Consider the following 22,884-nt stretch of genomic DNA (forward strand, 5'->3'; position numbering starts at 1 on the left):
CATGTCATCTCTCTCCCACTTTTGAGTTGGAGTTATTGTATTTCCACTCCACCACTAAATGTATGTATGTCTGATGTATGTTTGTGCATGTGTGTATCATTTTAAAACACAAATGCATTACTATTATTAATATTTAAATGTTCATTTTTTACTATATAAATAATGTATACATTCAAATACTACACACGCATATACATTTCAAACTTGTTCAAATTTATTTGTAAAATAAACTCTTAGCAATAAAATTGCTGTGTCAAAGATTACGTGCATTATAATTTTGACACATACTTCAAACTATCCTACAGAAAGGGTGTACCAATTTACAGCCCTAACAACAGTGTGAATACTCAAAATTTAACTTTTACTAAACTTATAGTGTACATGTACATAATAGGCAGGGAGTATAAATTCAGTAAGTGCTGAATGAGTCAACTATTGGCACTCTCAACTAACTTTATTTATTTTAAGAAGTATGCTGAGGGGCTTTATGATACCATGAACAAGAATATCTTGGAAAGGTCACTATTCGAATAAGAACCTAGAAAACAGTGTCAATTCCATTACCACAGGTAACTGGGGCCAACAGTATGTCTCTGCACACTCTCTTCCATGCTTCCCTCAATGCAGAGCAATGTCCACCTAAGCCAAATGACCCCTGAGGCTTGACCAACCTCTAGGGTATTCCGGTTTCCCTATATTGCTTATATCATTTGGCTATATCTTCTGTTTCTTTTTTTTTTTTTAAACAAAAAAGTCTTCATTGATATACCAGGTACTTTGGGTGAGCTAGTTAAGTTCTCTAAACCTCAATTTTTCATTGGTTTCATTTTCAAATTTGGGGTTTAAAGGCCTGGGTATTAATCTTGGGTCTGACTGCTTCCCAGCTGTATTATTTTGAGCAGACATTTTACCTAAGACCTAGTTTATTCATGTGTAAAATGGAGATACATGTGAAGAATACATGAGTTTACACGTGTATATCACATGGTAGGCATTCAAATGAGATTATCATTATTACTATTACTCATCAAAAAGTATGACTCTTAATACAGCCAAAGTTTTAAAGTTCCAAATTGGTATCTAACATTAAAAGCAATTTTTTAAAAACTTCTCACCAAATTTAAACAAAGTTTGTTACATTCTGAACATTTAATATTTGCCAAATACAGTTTGAAACAAACATTAAACAATGTGATAACCATCAATGGGTAGGCATGACTATCCGTGAGGAAGGCTGTATTATTAACCCCAATTTACAAATGAAGAAACAGAAGCATGCAGTTGTAAGTGACTTTCTCTGAGATGGGATACACACTCAAGCAGTATGACCACAGAGCCTGTTTCTCTCTTAATCACCTTTACTGTAACTTGTTCTTGTACTGAATAGAGCAATACACACACACACACACACACACACACACACACACAAATAATTAGTTTTCAAGCTTTCCACATATTTACTCCCTCGAGGCTAAAGATAAGTCCAAGTATTTGGAAATGGATCTTCATGTACACCTGTGTGAAGGACTAAGATAAATATGTTAAGAGCACAAAGGTTATATAATAACAATAGGAAAACGTTTCTGTTTTACAAGATAAAACAAAAAAAGATCAATTGTTTTCTCAATACTATTATTAATTTGTCAGAAGTTGAAGATCTATTAAAGATGAGGAAAACACACCCAAAGTTAATGAACATGGGATACTCCAGACCCTCATATTCCATTCTTTACACATTGCCACCAAGATCTGATTAAAAGGTAAATCAGATCATATTACTTCCCATTCCAACTCTGCTTAAAAATCCTACAGAGCAGGTTCCTTACCTTGATCCTAAAAATTTTGGCTTCTGCCTGTCTCTTCAACTATTTTTTCTCCCCTCCCCTCTGACTTATTTTGCTGAGGCCACACTTGCTTTCTTTCTATTCCTTGAATATGTCAACAGTTTTCTGTTTAGGACTTTTGTTGTGCCTGTTCCCTCCACCCAGAAGGCTCTGATCCCAGATCCTCCCATGGCTGGCTTCTTTTTGTTACTCAGACTTCAGTTCAACCATCTCCTCTTCCAACTCTTCCTGACTGATCAATAGAAAGAAATCTACCTCCACCCCAGTCTCTCTCTATCCTATTTCCTTCTGTATTACCTTCATATTGCTTGATGCTATCTAAAATTAAAATATTTACTTATTGGTTATATGTTTATTATCCATCTCCTTCCCAACTGGAATATAAATACCTTGAAGGTGGGGCCTTAACTTCTTTTCCTCCACTCTACTTACTGTGTCTAGAGAAGTGCCTGGCATTTGGTAGGTCCTAAACAAATATCTGTTTAACAATTATGTAAAAAGCACACAAGAATAATGAGCAAACTACGTTGACCATGGCAGAGATAGGAGACTAAATATTAGAAACTTAGAAAGAAATTTTAAAAAGATGACTATTCTGGGCCAGTTTATTCACGTTTGGTTGGTAATACAAACACAAGGAAGATAAGGCACTTGAAAGTTTAAATGTGTGGATAAGGATAAATTAGTAAGGGTAGCCCTAATGGCCATATTAAATTAATGTATTTTGTTAAGAACCATTCTCTGGAGGACATTTCCTTATGATTAGCTACTCTCTCTCCATTTAACTTTTTTTTTCTTATTTATAGCAAAATATAATTAGGGAAGGAAAGATAACTGATGAATAATCTATGAAGATTTTTAATTTAAATTTCAAAGTAGTTTCATTCCAGGTTAAACCAGAAAATTCTTATCATCTGCTTCACTTGGCAGAAAATTGGCCACAGAAAAATTTTCATGGTATTCTTTTTCAGGAGACAGATTTCTTTCATTCATATATTTAAAAATTCATTCTCAATCTTTAAATTCTTAAGCCTTTGACAATCTTTTCAGTAAATAAAACAAAGCTATTTAGAGGATACTTATACTTCAAGCACTGTAAAGTTAAAACTGAATAGCTCATACATGTAATTAACCAAGAATATCTCTTATTACTGCTTCCCTGTATCACCTCTATGATATTAGGCATGTTGTTGACTTTGTTACTAAATATATTTATCTTTTAGGTTATCTAAAGGTTGCCTATTTAAGTTGAAATTGAAACTGGGATAGACAAATGGGATACGAAAGTGATATCTCCAAACCTCAGGCAATCCAGCTAATTTCTATAAGGAAACTGAACTTTTCCTGCTATTTCTTCCAAAATGTGTGGTAAAATGAAGCACATCACTTGACAACCATTGGATTTGGTTACGTGTATTTTCAGTAATCAGTAATACACTAAACTGTTAAAAAAAAGTTGGGAGGGGGTTTCAGCATTGAAAATTTATCCTATTTTCAGAAATCAGAAGGGAATAATTATTTTAGTAAATGTTATTATGCTATTTTACTGATTTTTACCAAGGACGAGTAGACTTTGACTCAGTTATTTGAAGATGCCTAAAAAACAATAAACATGAAGGGCATGACATATTTTGTGCAACCTTAAAGAGGCATGATTTAAGCTTTGTGGAACTACAGAATAAAGAAATACTATTATTTTAATGAAAATTATAAACACTGTAAAAACTTCATTCCAAATAGACAAAAGTCTGAAGCTCCCACTTTCCCCTCTATCACATATTTTATTCTGAAGCATCATTTGATAATCAAACCTCCCTACTGTCCAGCTCAATGCCAGACACATAGGAAGAAGACAATATATCCTCTGGGAATGACTTAATTTCTTGCCAATATACACTTATAACCCATCAACACCAGTCAACTTAGTGACACAGGATATAAACCAATAATGTTAAAAGAAATCTAACAAAGTGACCTAGGCTTAAATATTTTCCCTCATAAGTATCATTTAATGTATTAAAAATTCTTCCCTGAAAAAAGCTTAAAGGGGTAAAAGTTCATTTAATAAAAACACAGTTTCACATCTAACAACTTGATCTGACTGCACAATACATATTGTGAGATCATATTAAAGTCAATGCAATCCACAACTTATGTATGAATGATAGTAAAGTTGGAGCACTGTACCATGGAGAGGTAAATATCTAAATCAGCTTTTAAAAATAGGTATAAAATACACAAATCAGGATTTCAAACCAAAAAAATGACTGATGTACCTTTGGAACTGTGAAGACTTTACTATTCTAAAATTACAATATCTCCATCTGTTCATCTGACATGAACAAGCTGATAAATGAAATCAGAACAACAGTATATTCTGGCAAAACTAGAAATTTCCTGAAAGCCTAGAAAAATATGTCCACAACAGATGGATCATTTAGAAAATAAATACATCAATCTGTCAGTTTGAGCACTATTCTAATTCCCTAAATTAAAATCAGTAGGAGCTCCACTTTTCCAAGCTTCTGTGACATTAGTAAGGCCAAAGAGGAAAAAACCTGAAGATGCACATAAACATATCTGATATGACCTAATGTGTCATACTGTTAGCTTTCCTGTTAAACATACTAAATTTAGGTAAAGTCCTTACCAGTTAACTTCTTCACAGGTTGGAGCCGAACACTGATAGACTGATGTGTGAGTAAGGGGGAGGATGGAAGAGAGCGAGACATGCCCTCCATAATCCGAATGTGCTGCATACCTTCACTCACTGGAAGTGGTGGGACGGCGTAGTCTGGCTCAAAAGCACAGTCGCTTTCTGTGGAGATGCCACCTGTTATACAGAAAAGGATGGAACAAAAGAGCTGGTCAGAAAAGATTCTTCTATTAAAATTCTTCTCTACTAAAATGTATCTTTTAGGATGGCTCAGCACAGCATATACTGATATTGATTCTCACTGTGAAAGGACAAATAAGGTAGTTTCAACATATACATTCATTTCTACACTTCCTAGGTACTTAACTTCAGGTCTAGCACTAGGAAAGTGAACTAGGATTGCTCCTTGTAAGGGGCTCATTGTCTAGTGAGCAATGCAGTCATATTAAAATAATAATTATAGTACAAAGCAGCAAGTGTTGAAATTAGCCTTCAATTGTTTTCCCTGATAAGACAAATATGAAAGAAGATATTCACATGCTTGATGATCCAATATGTACAACTGGTAGAGGGAGCACTGTAACTCTATTTCTTATTCTCTTTCTCCAAGAAAGTACACAAAAATACAAGTGGATAAGGCTAAAATTATACGGTGATCTTTGACTCTGATCAAACATTTAAAGAAGAGTTAAGTCAGATGCTGTTTACTTTTACTTATATACTACTGACTTCTACTTCTGGTAATGGAAGATTAATATACTTCGGATCAATTTTTCCCTAAGAAAACTAGAACTGTATACATTTTTAAAATCTTCTTAAAGGTACTGGAGAGTTAAAAGCATGATGAAGAATTACAAGGAAAAGACTGAAGCCGGGTATTTGGGGCTACTTTTTACTTAGTGGCACCTGAAAGGCTGAGAAGCTACCTACAGTTTTATAGAGCTAGAAATAAACCTATGTAGAAATAAACCTATGTAGTCAACTAATCTTCCATAGGGGCACAAGAATAGAGCTGGGAGGACAAATACCGGAATGCAGGGAGAACCAAGTTGTGAAGGGGGAGCTGATAAAACTCCAACACTTTTGTTTGGAACCCCAAAGGGCTACACTCTTGGAGTAAGTATAAACCAAAACTAAACTTGCCTATACAGGACTAAAGATCAGCTCCAAAGTCTAAAACAAAATTATAATTAAGGCAATCTTGGATTGCTAGTGCCTGCCAAAAATAAACATAAATCTTTTTAGAGGGAGATACCATCATAGGTCTCAAATTATTTCCAGTTTTTCATACACAATATCTGGTCCTTAATTAACAATAACAAAGAGGTAAGATAACATGAAATGAGCAAATGAGAAAGACCATGAAAAATAGTTTCAGAGGGAATACAGACTACAGAATAATAAGGCACAGAATTTAAAGTAGTATGCTTAACATCAAAAAGATTAAAATACTTAGTTAAAATGCATTTAACCAAAGAGATGAAGGGTCTATATATTGAGAATTATAGGACACAGATGAAGAAGCTGAAGATACAAATAAATGGAAAGACATCTTGGATATCTGTTCATGGACTGTAAGAATTAATAACTGTTAAAATGTCCATACTACCCAAACCCAAAGTAATCTACAGACTCAATGCAATCCTTATCAAAATTTCATAGAAAGAGAAAAATAATCCTAAAATTTATATGGAACCACAAAAGACTCTGAAGAGCTATAGAAATCAAGTAGTCTTGAGCAAGAAGAACAAAGTTAGAGACATCATACTTCTTGATTTCAAATTATGTTACAAAGCTGTAGTAAAACAATTTACTACTAGTATAAAAACAGACAAACAGACCAACGGAACAGAATAGAAAACCTAGAAATAAACCTATGTAGTCAACTAATCTTCCACAGGGGCACCAAGAATACACAATGGGGAAAGGATAGTCTTCAATAAATAGTGTTGGAAAAACTGAATAGCCACAAGCAAATGGATAAAATTGGATACTTGTCTTATTTCAAACACAAAAATCAACTGAAAATGGGTTAAAGACTTAAACATAAGACCTGAAACCATAAAACTCTTAGAAGAAAACATCGGGGAAAAGGTCCTTGAAGTTGATCTTGACAATGATTTTGTTTTGGACTTGACATAAGTGCAAGCAACAAAAACAAAAGTAAACAAGTGAGATCACATTAAAATAAAAAGTCTCTGCACAGCAAAGGAAACCATCACCAAAATGAAAGGCAGTCTACAAAATGGGAGAAAATATTTGCAGACCATATATCTGATATGGGATTAATATTGAAAATATATAAGAAACTCACACTCAATAGCAAAAAAAAAAAAAAATAATCTAATTAAAAATGGGCAAAGGATCTGAATAAATATTTTCCCAAAGAAGACATACAAATGACCAACAGGTATACAAAAAGATGCTCAACATCAATAATCATCAATTAAAAAAATCAAAATCACAATCACAAAATCACCTTCCACCTGTTAGTACAGCTATTATTAAAAAGTCAAAAGATAACAAGCATTGACAATGGTATGGAAAAAAGGGAACCTGAATACACTGTTGGTGGGAATGTAAATTGGTACAACCATTATGGGAAACAGTATAGAGATGCCTCAAAAATTAAAAATAGAACTACCATATGATCCAGCAATCCTACTTCTGAGTATATATCAAAAGGAAATAAAATTACTATCTCAAAGAGATAGTTGCACTCCCATGTTTACTGCAGCATTATTCACAGTAGTCACAATATGGAAACAACCTCAGTGTCCATCAACAGACTGATGGGTAAAGAAAATGTGATTTTTATACACACACACACACACACACACACACACACACACACACACACTGAGGAATATTATTCAGCCTTAAAAAGGGGGGGGATTCTGCCACTTGTGACAACATGGATGAAACTGGAGGACATTATGCTAAATGAAATAAGCCAGACACAGAAAGATAAATAATTTCTACATAACCTCACTTATATGTGGAACCTAAAAAATAAGGTCAAACTCACAGTAGCAGAGAGAATGGTGGTTGCTAGGGGGTAGGGGGGTGGTGGCAAAAGGGAGATACTGGTCAAAGGGTAAAAATTTTCAGTTATTAGATGAACAAGTTCTGGAGACATAATGTATAAATGTACAACATGGTGACTACAGTTAATAATAATATATTGTATACTTAAAATTTACTAAGAAAGTAGATCTTAAGTATTCTCACATACACATAAGAAAGGGCAACTACACGAAGTGATAGATATCTTAATTGGCTTGATTGTGGTAATCATTTCACTATGTTCACATTCAGCAAAATATGTTGTACACCTTAAATATATACAATTTGTATTTGTCAATCATATCTCAATAAAAGCAGGGGGAAATGGAAAAATTTTAAAAACAAGCACATGGTCTTAAATTATTATAATTGGTCAAAACTGAGAAGATTAAATCAAGGGTCTCACTTGAGGTCTTCAATTGTGCTAAAGTTGCAATTTCACCATTTGTAATTCTAACTCATTTTTAAAACTGCTGTGATATATCATGTATTTATAATTTAACCAATCTCTTGTTAATAGCCACTTATGCAGTTCTTTTTGTAGTATTTCAGTAGATCCTAGACATAGCCAATTAGAGGCAAAAGTGCTGAGAGCTTCTATTGAGAAATACTGACTAAATGCTGTATTAAAAGTCTGTTATGGTAGAATAAAAGAAAAAAGTAGTATGCTTACTATTTAAAGAAAATAAAAGTTTAGAATTTGAGCAATAATTAAAATTATGAAAATAAAAACTCAATGATGGATTAAAAAACAAATTAGACACAGATGAAGACAGCATTAGCAAACTGGAAGATAAAACATTTGCGCACCAAAAGACACTAACGAGAGTGAAAAGACAACTCTTAGAATGGGAGAAAATATTTGCAAATCAAGTATCTGATAAGTCTGGAATGCAGAATATATAAAGAATTCCTACAATTCAATAACAAAAAGACAAAATGCAATTTAAAAATAGGCAAAAGACTTGAACAGACATTTCTCCAAAGAAGATATACAAATGAATAATAAGCACATGAAAAGATATTCAGTATCACTAGTTATATCAGAAATGCAAATCAAAGCCACAATGAAATACCACTTCACATTCAGTAGGATAGCTATTAAAACAACAACAACAACAACAACAACAACAACAACAACAACAACAACAACAACAACAAAGTGCTGATGAGGATACAGAGAAATTAGAACCTTCATACACTGCTAGTGGGTATATAAGATTAGCTGTTGTGTAAAACAATGTGTCAGTTCCTCAAAAAGTTAATCACAGAATTATCATAGAACCCAGCCATCCCTCTTCTATGTATATACCCAAAGGCAATGAAAACAGGTTTTCAAGCAAAAACCTGAACACAAATGTTCATAGCAGCATTATTCATAATAGCCAAAAAGCAGAAACAACTCGTATGTCATTACCCGGTGAATCAATAAACAAAATGTGGTATACACAATGAAATATTTAGCAATAAAAACAATGAAAGCTTGATTCATGCTACACATTGATAAACCTTGAAAACTTTATCCTAAGTGAAAGAAGCCAGACAAAAAATGCCACATGTTGTATGATTCCATTTATATGAAATGTTCAGAAGGAGCAAATCCAGACAGCAAGTAGACTAGAGGTTGCCAGGGATGACTTCAGGATTGAGGAGTGGCTACTTAATAGGTACAGGGTTTCCTTTTGGGGTGATGAATTAGATAGCAATGATGATTACATGAAACTGTAAATGTACTAAAAGCCACTGAATTGTACCATTAAAATGGTTAAAATTTAACCTCAATTAAAAATATTGTGTAGATTTTACCATCTACTCACATATTTATTCAAACCAGAAGCCTAGTAATCATTAATTTCTCCCCATCTTTGTAACAAATGCACTAGCTATTCTGCACATTATCAACCTCAAATAGATTTCAAATATGCCACCATATTCTCTTCATTTCTTCTACCACTACCATAAGTCCAGATCACTATTATCTTTCCCCCAAACTTCTGCTGATAGAAATCAAGGATTACTTATCCTTGGATTTCAGAAATTTTACCAAGATAGGTCTTAACTTTTTCATTCTCATTAGTCTTTGGGTCCTTTCTTTTACTATGATGACCAATTCTTCTCTTCCAACTGTTTTTTTTTTCCCCCTCTCTCTCTCCCTGGAATCGTGATTAGATGAATATTATTATCTCCTGGATCTATTTTTCAAGTCTATTTCTCTCTTACTAGATTTCTAATCTTTGTGTTTTCATGAACAGACATGAGACTTATTTATATCAAATTACAGCATTTTACAGGTTTACAAAGAGGCATGCCATTAGTGTAATTCCCGAACTGAGCAATCCTTTTAGAGAAAAATCAGCATTAAATTTTTTCAAGCAATATATATAGAAGAATGTACTTGATTTAGTGAAGTACCTCTTTTCATTTAAAATGTTTCAATGTTAAAACTTCTCTGATAATTTTAGAATCTAATAATACTCCTTAAGGAATAATACTGCAATTAGTCCAGTATGGATGTCCTAGTTTACTTTTCTGCTTAAAAATATTTTCCTCCACTTTCTTTGTCCTATAAATTGTGCTTGAACTCATTGTAGCTATAGAAAAATATATATATATACACATTTCAAGTAAAGTACTGGTAAGCATTCACATAACCTGACTGTATTAGTCAGTCTTTCCTTCTAACAACCTCAAAATCTCAGTAGTCTACAACATTTATTTTTATGCTCACAAGTCTGCAGATTGACTATAGGTCAGCTGACCTTGGTTGAATTGTCAGGTTCAGAACTATTCTGACATGCCTTTCATATTTGGTCTAGTCACTGAAGGGGGAGTGAATATGTGGGACATGCTCTTCTCACGGTACATCAAAGGACTGCAGGAGGCCAAGTTAAAGGAGAGGACCATATTTAAGATCTCTGTTCACTAACATTCTGCTGGCCCAAGCAAGTCATAGAGCCAAGAGCGACATCAGTGGGGCATAGAAATATACTTGGCCTACTTCAGTGGGAATTACTGAAAAGTTGCATAGCAAAAAGAATGGATGTACAATTTTATAACACAAGAAATGAAAAGTTCAAAATCCAATTTACCAAGCAGGTAAGACAACATTTACTGGTACCCTAAATTACTCAATCTTCATTTTCTACCCTTCTTTTTCCTACTACTCACTTTTCCTGCTTCAATCAGCCAAATAAAAGTTACTGAAATAATGTGATGGAGATACGGCAGAATAAAATAAATTGTTAATGGGACAGAAAAAAATTCAGTTATGCTGGAAACATGGTGATTAGATATTCAAAAGTTGAACTAAGAAAGCACAAGGATATCAAGTAATATGAACACTAAAGAAATGTTAGGAGTAATTATGATTCAATAAAAATTTTAGTCATCATTAAGTCTCATATTTAATACAGATGATTATTAGATATTAAAGTTTAAGTTAATAAAGAAATTCTTTAGCCTAAGGTAATAACTCTTCTGGAGAACTGCCTTTTAATTTTTCAAGTTACATAAATAACCACAAATAAAGCTTATAAATCAAAAACCTCCAGCATGATAATTCATTGAACTAAATACATGATTTGTGAATTTTCCAGTTTATATGTTATCAAAAGTTTATTTTTTAAAAGTACAAAGAAAGACAAAAGCAAAACACAGTACATGATAAACTAGCCCATAAAGTCTAAGTGGCTTTTACATATTTCAGAAACAAAGGGGATTTGGCTAAAATTTTCAAATGTCCTTTTAACTCATGGCTTATTCACTCTGTGACTCAGTAATATTCTCACAATAAGTCCATACATTAGGCAGGAAATAAGCCAAGAGAAGACCCTGTAGTCAGGGTCATGTAGTCAGATAGCATGATTACCTATATGAAAAAATTTTTTTAAATCTACCAAAGAAGCCACTAGAAAAAAATAAGTGAGTTAGGCAAACTCAAAGGTTACAGAGTCCATATACAAGAAGCAAGTGTCTTTCTATATACCAGTAGTGAATTCCTGGAAAATAATTTTTTTAAACCAGTAACATTAAAATAGTGCTATGAAAAAATGTGAAATAATTAGGAATAAATGTAACAAAATACATACACAATACTTGTGTGCTGAAAATTACAAAGCACTGATGAAAGAAATCAAAGACCTAAATGGAGAGATATACTATGTTCATGGATCTGAAGATTTTATGATGTCAAATCTCAAAGTGATCTATAAGTTTAAAGCAATCCTAATCAAAATCCAGCAGGCAATTTTAGTAGAAATCAAAAAGCTGATTTTAAATTTTATATGTAAAAATGAAGGGACTTGGATAGACAAAACAATTCTGAACAAAGAAAATCAAAGTTTGGAGTCTCGCAGTATCTAATTTCAAAACTAACATAAAGTTACTGCAGTTCAGAGAGTATGGTTTTGGCAAAAGAATGGACACACAATCAATGGAACAGACTAGAGAGTCCAGAAAAAGACCCACACAAACACAGCCAACTAATTTCTGACAAAAACACAAGGGTAATTCAATGTTGAAAGATAAACTTTTCAATGAACAGAAATGTAAATCAAAACTACAATGAGGTATCACCTCACACCAGTCAGAATGGCCATCATTCAAAAGTCCACAAATGACAAATGCTAGAGAAGCTGTGGAGAAAAGGGAACTCTCCTCCACTGCTGGTGGGAATGCAGTTTGGTGTAGCCCCTGTGGAAAACAGTATGGAGATTCCTCAAAAGACAAGGAATAGACTTACCATATGACTCAGTAATCCCACTCTTGGACATATATCCAGAAGGAACCCTACTTCAAAAAGACACCTGCACCCCAATGTTCATAGCAGCACTATTTACAATAGCCAAGACATGGAAACAGCCTAAATGTCCATCAACAGATAACTGGATAAAGAAGATGTGGTTTATTTATACAATGGAATAAAATGGAATAAATGGAATAATAAACCAACAACATAACACCATTTGCAGCAACATGGATGTTCCTGGAGAATGTCATTCTAAGTGAAGTAAGCCAGAAAGAGAAAGAAAAATACCATATGAGATCGCTCATATGTGGAATCTAAAAAACAAAACAAAACAAAACATAAATACAAAACAGAAACAGACTCATAGATATAGAATACAAACTTGTGATTGCCAAGGGGGTGGGGGGTGGGAAGGGACAGACTGGGATTTCAAAATGTAGAACAGATAAACAAGATTATACTGTATAGCACAGGGAAATATATACAAGGTCTTATGGTAGCTCACAGTGGAAAAAAAAATGTGACAATGAATACATGCGTGTTCATGTATAACTGAAAAATTGTGCTCTACACTAGAATTTGACACAACATTGTAAAATGACTATACTCAATAAAAAAATGTAAAAAAAAGAAAGACAATCTTTTCAATGAACAGATTTGAAACAATTAGATATCCATATATAAAAACATAAACCTTGACCTATACCTTCACCACATATAAAAATCAAATTGAAATGGGCCATAAACTGTAAAGTAAAACCTAAAACTATTAAGCTTCTAGAAGAAAATACAGAAGAAAATCTGTATGACCTTGTGTCAGCCAAAGATTTCTTACAATGGACCCCAGCTGAACCATATAAGACAAACTGATAAACTGGAATTCATAAAGATTTTAAATTTCTAGTTTTCAAGATACTGTTACAAAACAAAAAACCAGTACCAACTAAGAGGATATATTTGCAAAACATTCCTGATAAAGGACTAGTAATTAGAATATAAGAACTCTTTTAACTCAACAACAAGAAACTACTCCAATTTAAAATAGGCAAATGATCTGACAGACACATCACTAAATAAGAGATATGATGTCAGATAAACACATTTAAAGATGCTCAGTATCACTAATTATTAGGAAAATGCAAAAGAGAAGATGTCACTACACACCTAGGGAAATGGCTAAAATTAAAAAACAAAAATGCTAACAAAACCAAGTGCTGAGAAAGATAAACCATAACTATTATATATTGCTTATGAGAAAACAAAGTGGTAAACAACTTCGGGAAACAGTTTCGCAGTTTAAATACAAACTTACCATATGACTCAGCAGTCTAAAACCTAGACATTTACCAGAAAAAATGAAGACAGAATGCCACTGCCCCTACTCTACCACAAGTACACATATTCAAATAGCAGATTTGTTCATAGTCTCCAAAAACTGGAACCTACCTAAACATCCATCGACTGGTGAATGGATAAACAAATTATGACATACACATACCATAGAATAATATTCAACAATGAAATGGAATAAACTTACTGATACATGCCCCCCAAAATCCAATCTTAAAAGTATTAAAGCGTAAGAAGCCAGACTCAAAAGGCTACATACTATCTGGTTTCATATATAAAATATTCTGAAAATTACTATAGTAAACTGAAAACAGATCAGTAGTTGCCAAGGATTAGGGGTGAGGGAAAGAGATGACTACAAAAGGGCATGATGTTATATGATGTTACATGATGATGAAAATAAGCTACACTTGGTTTTAGTTGTAGTTACATGACCATATATGTTTGTAAAAATTTGTGGTACTACATACTTAAGAGGGGAAATTTTTACTGCATATAAATTAAATTTCAAAAAAACTTGGTTTAAAAAAACCATCATACTTTGTGATAAAATACACAAAATCTCGTGATTTGCGAACTGCTCCGATTGTATGTTTTCTTTCAATGAAAGTCTATTTTTTAAACGTATACAGGGAAAAGAAAAACCCAGCATAGGTGATAAACTGACTCCTAAAACAAATCTAGACATGTCAAACCTAATATATGTATCAACAATGCATAATTTGTCAAAGGGCTTTCATATATTTCTGAAACAAAAAGGTTTGGCCTAAAGTATTCCTAATGTCCTTTCAAGGCAAGATTTATACCACTGGGTCTGCAACATTCTCACAAGTTCATGTATTAATCAAGAATGAGGCAGAGAAAGTTTTAATGATTAATAAAGCATCACAAAGTCAATCAGCATTAGACCATTAGAACCCCCAAATCCTTACCATGGTCTCTAAGACCTTACACAATCCAGCCCTACCTACTTAATTCTCTGACCTCATCACACCTCCCAACTTCTCTGACTTCATCACTTCCCACTTTCCCCTCAATGCACAATGTTTCAGTCACATTGGCTTTTCAGTTCTTTGATCTGGCCAATTTTATTCTCAATTTATGGCCTTTGCCTGTTTCTTCTGCCTAAAATAGTTAGTCCCAGGATCTTTGCAAAGCTGGCACTCCTTTGTCTTTATAGCTCAAATGTCACCTCCTCAGAAAGGCCTACCAGGACTAATCTAAAGTTACCACCCACTGTTTTCCCCACCTCTCATTCTCTATTACATAATCCTACTTTATTTTTCTGATAGCACTTATCATGACCTGAAATCACCTGGTTCTTTCCTTTGTCTCATTCCTCTAGAATGAAAGCATCAGAACAGTAAGGACTTTCTCTGGCTTGTTTAGTGCTCGCGTCCCCTGGCCTGATTGAGACCTGGGTACTGGGATAGCCCCTGGGGTGGGCAAGGATGGCATCGCTGACTCAGGCCCCACTGCTCACCCTTCCATCTGCCTGGGACTCTCTGCCCTAGGGTCTCCTGTCGGTGTTTTCTTCTCACAATCCTGGTCTCAGCAAAGAAAAAAGACCTTTCCTCACAGAGCTCCAGACACAGCTGAAGAAAAGTGGTGACAGCAGGCATCAGAGAATGAAAACCTTCAGCTTTTCACTACTCTTACTTGCATGAACGAGATGCAAACAGAATCTTGGTGAAATAAATCCTGTGAATGTAATCTATGTGGAAAAGCCTTCAGAAGGAGCACTCATTGTACTTTGCAGGAAAGAAATCATAGAGGAGAGACAAACCCTGAATTCAAGGATTCTAAGAAGGTAACCATTATTCCCTTCAGAGACATGGGAGAATTCAAAGTGAAGAGAAACCCTTCAGATAAATTTCATAGCATGAGAGCATTTGGTCTACAGTCATCCTCAAAATATACATGAGATCTCAGACTGGAGACAAGCTTTATTAATGTAATTAATGTGTAAAGTTTTTCAGAAACATCTCTAATTTTGTGGTATGCAAGAAAATACATACTGGGCAGAAACTCTATGAACACAAAGATTAAGGGAAAGCCTTCAGCAGGATCACTTGTTTTATTGCTCAGCAGAGCACCCACACTGGGGAGAAACTCTACAAATGCAACGACTGAGAAGAAGCCTTCAGTGGAAACATTAAGCTCACAATGCCTATGTGAACACACACAGGAGAGAAACACTATGACTCTAATGAATTCAGAAAAGCCTTCAATGGGAGCTTTAACCTTACTGAACACATGAGTACATCCTGGGAAGAAAGTCTATTAAGACAATGACTGTGAGCAAGTTTTCAGAAGTCACTCATTCCATGGGAAAAATGTGAACACATACACAGAACAGAAACCCTATATGTGCAATGAATGTGGGAAAGGCTTCAATGATCCCTTCTGCCTTTACCGACATATGAGAATTCACGCTGGAGAGAAACCTTATGAATATATATACCATGCGGGAAAGGCTTCAAGCCCATAATTTTCCCTGGTTCTGCATAAGAGTTTTTATCTCTCTGTCCTCTTATCACTTGATCTGGATACAGACACAGTTGTGGGAATTGAACAGCAGAACAGGAAAACTAAACTCCTTGTTTTTTAGCCAGACTACTGGGAATGGAGGGCCTCAGAGCTAGATAATGTTGGTGAGATTGGGGTATGAAGAGATATCAAGGAAATAATCCCAACCAGTTGTGTATAACTTCTGGGCTCACCTCTGAGCTCTACCTGCATGGATCTGACTCATACCACAGGTTCTGAGAACAGAGCAACAAGATATACTTAACTACCACCCTGATCCCAGAATGGACCCTGGGTCACACACATAGAACTGCTTAGTACTGCAAATGCTTAGAACACTGAACTGACATTGGAACCAAAGTCTCCAGAAGGCAGATAGGAATGTGTGTCTTGAACATAATCTGGTTGATTAGCCACTGACACACACTCACACACACACACACACACACACAAATCAACACTCTCCTTAGGACTTAAATAAAACCTAGGGCCTCATAAAATAATATTCAGAATGTTGAGGATATAATCCAAGATTATATGGCATGTGAAGAAAAAGGAAAATCTCAACATGAGAAGAAAAGTCAATAAACAGATGTTATTCCTGAGATTACAGACATTAGACTGAAAAACCAAAGTCCTTAAAGCAACTATTACAACAATGCTTCAATAAGGCAAACACTCTTTTGTTTTTTTTACTTTATTTCAAATATCCTTGAAATGAACAGAAAGACAAAAAGTTTCAAAATCTGGTGTATATTTTACACATACAACACATCTCCTTTCAGACCAGGCAAATTTCAAGTACTCAACCGCCAGCCACATGTGGCCAATGACTATTGCACTGCTCAGTGAAGTTCTAGATCTATAACCAGAATCAAGTTCAATTCATTTACAGAATACAAGGTAAAATGTGTCATCCAATCATGAAACACTGGAAAGATCCAAGGGTGACAACTCTTACAACATTCCTATTCAACACATCTATTTGGTCTGTGCAGAAGATAGACAAACCTGGAGAATGACAGTAAATTTCTGTAACTTATTTGGGTTGTGAATACCACTACTCCTGCTGCTACAGATGTGGTTTTGTTGCTAAAGCAAATCAACGTATCCCTGGCACCAGGTTTGCAGCTAGACCTGAGAATGAGATCATCATGAGCAGTAAGCATTTAGCTGTCAGGGTCAGCTATACATTTTCACTGTCCTTCCTCCTATTAATTCTCCTGCTCGAGGTAATAATCGAATCCACAGGGATCTTAACTGCCTTTCCATTCTATAAGGGCATCATGCTGGTCTACTACGCTGATATTTCATACTGATTAGCCTTGGTGAACAGGAAGCAGCAACTGATCTAGATACAGTGGTAAAACACATGCATGCCAGAGGGTGGAAAATAAATCCCACAAAAATTCAGAGGTCTTCCATACTGGCAAAATTTTAGTGAGCCCTATGGTCTTGAGTAATTCAAGCTGCTGTACTTACTCTCTCTCACCACTGAGAAAGAGGTGCAATTCCCAGTAGACCTCCTTGGATTTTTGAAGCAACCTGTGCCTCATTTGAGTGTGCAACTATGAACCATTTACCAAGACTGCTGGATGTGACAGAGGCCCAGAACAACAGAAGGCTCTGCAACACATATGTGCTGCTGTGAAAGCTGCTGCCACCTGGGTTACGTAACCACCAGATCCAGTGCTGCCTGACGTATCTGTGGTAGACAGGGATCTTGTACGATTATTGCAGAACTTTAGGTGAATCTCAGGGCAGATCCCTAGTATTTTATTAAAAAAAAAAAAAAAAGCTGTGTCATCCTATGCAAATAACTATTACCCTTTTCTGAAAAACAGCTTTTGGCTTACCATAGGGCCTTAGAAAGAATGCTTGATCATGGGCCACCATGTTACCATGTGACCTGGGCAGCCCATCATGAACTAAGTTTCGTTGAACCAACAAAGCAATATGGTTGGGTGTGTACTGAAGCACTTCATCATCAAAAAGAAAAGGCGTACATGAAATCAGGCTTGAGCAGGTCTTGAAGGCATAAATAATTTGTATGAGCAAGTGGCCCAAGTGCCCAAGGTTCCTACTCTCACTATATTGCTTCTCTTCTATCTGTATATATTTTATCTTATAGAGAATTCTCTATGACTATCTCACTGAAGGGGAAAAAAAATCAGCTTGTTTACGATAGGTCTGCATGTTAACATGTAGATGCTAACAATCCTAGAGCCCCATTCCAAGGTAGTCCTGAAGGACAGTAAAGGGAAACCATTCCAGGAACAGAAGTTTGAACAGGGTACCAAGTTGTTCATTTTGCCTGGAAGGAGAGATGACAGAGGTACCTTTCTATACTGACTCATGGACAATGTTTAATGGTATGACTGGGTATTCAGAGATTTGGAAGGAATAATTAGACTACTAGTGACAAGGAAATCTGGAGATGAGGTATACAGACAGATCTCTTTGAGAGGGCGCAGAGGATGAAGCAATTTATGTCCCATATGAATGCTTACCAAAGAGCAAACTCTGCAGAGAAGGTGCTTAATAACCCAGTAGACAAGATAATCATTTTGAGGGACTCGGCGAATCTCTTTATGCAGCCATTTTATCTTTACCCAATGGGCTAATTAACAAAGAGGCACGGTAGCAGGGATGGAATATATACACAAGCTCAGAAACATGGACTTCCACTCACCAAGGCCACAGGTGAATGTCCAACCTGCCAAAAGTTCACACATGCACTGGGGAAGAGGTAGATGAATGCTCCCAATGTATGGTACCATTCATGGGATGGTCAGCCAGTTACCCTTCTACTCATTTCTAATTCCTGGTGATTTCCCCTTTCTTCTTAGTAAATCAATTATGAATTTAAAATAAATATTGTTTATAGTGTGACGGTTTTCAGACTGTCTTAGTCTGCCCCCTTGTGGGAACCAGCTCTTCAATCTCTCACTGGGAATAGATCTTACAAAATCCAGCCTGCTCCTCAAATAAAACAAAACTGAAAATGTAATAATCTTACCCCAGGCTTTACTAATAGGTTCCTTCCTCATCCTTTGTTATCCAACTACTTATGACACTTTATTAAAATTTAAGAACTTTTCCACAGAGGTTTCTGTCATTTTTATCTTTTGCCAGAAAAATTCAGATAAGAATATTTTAAATCAAAATCTTTCAAATCACCCAACAGTCCTTTTCCAACATTTTTAGTTGCCATGCTTTTATTCTTTTTCATGCATAAATAAGGGTAAGCAAGAAGTGGCTTCCACAAGTGTTAACTAGGCCAATTATCATAATGCTAAGCAGGATATTTAATATGTTCTGATACAAAATGTACTTAGGGCTGCATATTCCAAATGTTTAAGATATTACTAAATAAACTATTAATCACTTTGAAAATAGATAAAGATATAGTGGAATAAATTATGGATTACTTAAGCTAAGGAGGATTATACACATTATAAGAAATTAAAATTTAAGTATGTTCCTGGAGGGATGGACATGCTATACTAGTAATTGGGGGAGAAGAGAAATAAAACTGCATTTCATCTTTTAAAATCTTCAAACTAATACACACATACACATCTGTGCATGTGCCAGTATGAGTTTAGGGGAAAACATGGAGGGATACAGACTGAATACAGTTAAGACTGGTTACTTCAAAGAGTGGAAGAGGAAGAGCATTAACATATCCCTTTTAAATGTCTACACTGTTTGGTAAATACAACTTTTTACTTAATAAAATGATCATAATCCATATTAAAAAATACAAAGTGTAAAAAAAAGAAAGAAAGAAAGAAAAGAAAAAGACGAATGAACATAAATACAAAACAGAAATAGACTCATAGACATAGAACACAAACTTGTGGTTGCTGGAGGGGTGGGGGGGTGGGAAGGGACAGACTGGGAGTTCGAAATCTGTAGATACTGACAGCTATATATAGAATAGATAAACAAGACTATACTGTATAGCACAGGGAAATGTATGCAAGATCTTGTGGTAGCTCACAGTAAAAAAAAGCGACAATGAATATTTGTATGTTTAGTTATAACTGAAAAATTGTGTTCTACACTAGAAAGTGACACAACATTGTAAACTGACGATAACTCAATAAAATTAATTTTTTTAAAAGTGTGATTGAAATATATAAACATATTCTGACACATCCCTAGCCCCCCAAGATAATAAGAAATTGTTGGCTAGAGGACCAATTTCAAGTTTAATTTTTTGGAAAATAGAGTGTTACACAAAGAATAATCTACAAGAAGTTAAATATCAGAAAAAACATAGGACTAGAAATACAGACACTTCAGAGGGATTTATCATTTAAGGTCAAATCTTCCAAGTCTTATCCAAGCACCAACAAACAAATGTGTGTTTTAAATGTCAGAATGGAAAGATCCTAAATACATGCTACCAACAAGGCTGAATTGACAATTTTGTGGTAGATTAGTGTAAAGCCTGAAGTATTTTCCTATGTAAAATAATACCACTTCACAGCATTATTCTGATAATTAAATGAGGATTATGTGAAAGTACCTAGCTCAGAGCCTGCCATCAATGTATTACTAAATTTTCATTTTCTTTATTTCTAAGGCAATCTATGTTGAAAGCTAAATAATTTTTATCAGAATGAGAAACTACTAAAGCAACAAAACAATCCTGTATAATAGTGATGCCACCATACCAGATATACTCTTACACGGAGATAAAGAAATGATACATTGAATATTGAAATAATTTTCTTTATCATTCTATATAATAAAACACTACTAGTTTAATAAAGAAATCTTTGTCACCAGACTAAAGAATACTTTGTGTATCTTTTAAGAGCATGAACATCTCATTTCTACTAAATATTTCATATATTTGCAAGGAAAGAAAAAGAATCAGAAGACAGCATATTTGAAAATTCAGTAAATTATTACTATAGATACACTAGCATGTAATAATCAAATAAAATTGGCTATAAATAATGGGAGTCACACAAAGTCAAACACTACACAATATTCCAGTCTTTCAGCATCATCCGATCATGGGCATTATTATATCAATACATATCTTATATATCAGATCCTAATGCCTACATAATACTATCTTTGCAGAAGTAAATCAAAATAGGGTTTCAACCATACTACACTGGCTCACGCATCTATTTTACTATCTAGAATCAAGTAAGTTCTGTTTTATGTACAGATGACCTCTAATGAAAAATCATTTGATGCAGATAATGGAGCTAGTACAACAACAAACAAACAATTCTGATGAAGTAACCCCTGATTCCTAAAATACAGAACCAGAATGCATAAGATTGATAAGCTTCCTTCATCAATTTGATGGCCTAAATGCAAGACACTGGCACTATGCTAGATGCAGTGTTCCTAAAGATCCTACAGTTAATGAACTCCTGGACTGCTAAGAAAAAAAGAGATCCAACAGACAAATAAGACAAAGGATAATAAATAATACAATCCAATAATATACAATATACCATACTGGAAAGCAGAAAATAACCACCCAACCTTAGAAGGCTATACTAGGGTTAAACTGGCACAGTTTTACAGTCATATCACAAGAGCCCCATTTCACAAATCAATAGATAGTTGATAGTATGACGAACTACAGACATCCAACAGATTTCTCACACTGCTGCTCTCCTTTCTCAGTTAACATAAGTAACAGAAGTGAATACTGGATCAATATGTGGCCTGGGCACATCCACACACTCCCATGCGTGCGAAGTGCTAGATATTCATTCGCTTCCAGGCAACAAATACTGACAGATCTTTACACACAAGTGTTCTAAGGCCTAGGGTGGTAAATAAGATAAAATCTCTGTTCAAACTAAACCTATTTTCTAGTAGGTGAGACAACAATAAACAAGTAAATAAACACAGATACTGGAATTTATTATGAAGATTAGGGCTGGGTATTTAGGAGGTCAGAAAGAAGGCCTCTTTGAACTAAGGAGAAAGCTACAGTCTTTTACTCAAGAAAGAGCAAATATATACGCCCTGCAAAGAAAACACTCTTAACATGCTGAAGCAAAAGGCCAGCTTAGATGAAACAAGTGGACACCGGAGGGAGTGGGAAGACAAAGTATTAGGGAAAGGGTAATTCAGGTAGGGTCATATAGGGAATGATAAAGACTTCTGGAGTTTCTTCCGAATGTGACAGGAAGCCACTGGAGAATTTTTTTCATGTGTGGGGAAATACATGATTTGATTTGTTTTAACAAGAGCACTATGGCTATCAAATGGACAACAGACTCTATGTTGGCAAGAATGGAAACAGTAAGTTAGGACATTATAGTAATGAAGGAAAGAAATGATGGTAGTTCAGACTAAAATGACAACAATATAGGTGGTATGGAAATGATAGGAAGTGTATCTTAAAAAGAACAAATTCTTAAAGCATAACAAAACAAAACAAAAAGCCAGTAATGGAGGAGAAATGTTAGAAAATCCAAGGAAGACAGAAACTAGATGCAACTGGAATGAGGAAATTATAGCCCAGAGCATGTGTGGGAGGATAACTCTGAAAGATGAGAGTGTTTCCAAGTCTGTTTTTACCACAAAACCAAGAGATGCAAGGAGCAGGAAGTGCCCTGGGGCAGCAATCTTAATGAGTGGGGAGGGATCTGATTCAGTGCAAGTAGTCAGGCCATCTCCTATCTCCTTATTTTGAAAAGCAG

General features: G+C 34.9%; 1 protein-coding gene across 9 annotated transcripts in view; it reads right to left on the reverse strand.

Moving 5' to 3' along the window:
* TANC2 (tetratricopeptide repeat, ankyrin repeat and coiled-coil containing 2) overlaps window positions 1-22,884 on the reverse strand; it is a 304,320-nt gene that overhangs the window by 192,672 nt on the left and 88,764 nt on the right. For 6 of the 9 annotated variants that reach the window (XM_032457142.1, XM_032457141.1, XM_032457140.1 and 3 more), the window contains one exon: window positions 4,495-4,677. In XM_032457142.1, the coding sequence (XP_032313033.1) occupies window positions 4,495-4,677 (183 nt within the window). The remainder of the gene's footprint in view (window positions 1-4,494; window positions 4,678-22,884) is intronic. The other 3 variants (XM_032457147.1, XM_032457146.1, XM_032457143.1) reach the window with 1 other exon arrangement.

Source organism: Camelus ferus, chromosome 16, assembly GCF_009834535.1.
Source record: "Camelus ferus isolate YT-003-E chromosome 16, BCGSAC_Cfer_1.0, whole genome shotgun sequence".
Classification (NCBI taxonomy): domain Eukaryota; kingdom Metazoa; phylum Chordata; class Mammalia; order Artiodactyla; family Camelidae; genus Camelus; species Camelus ferus.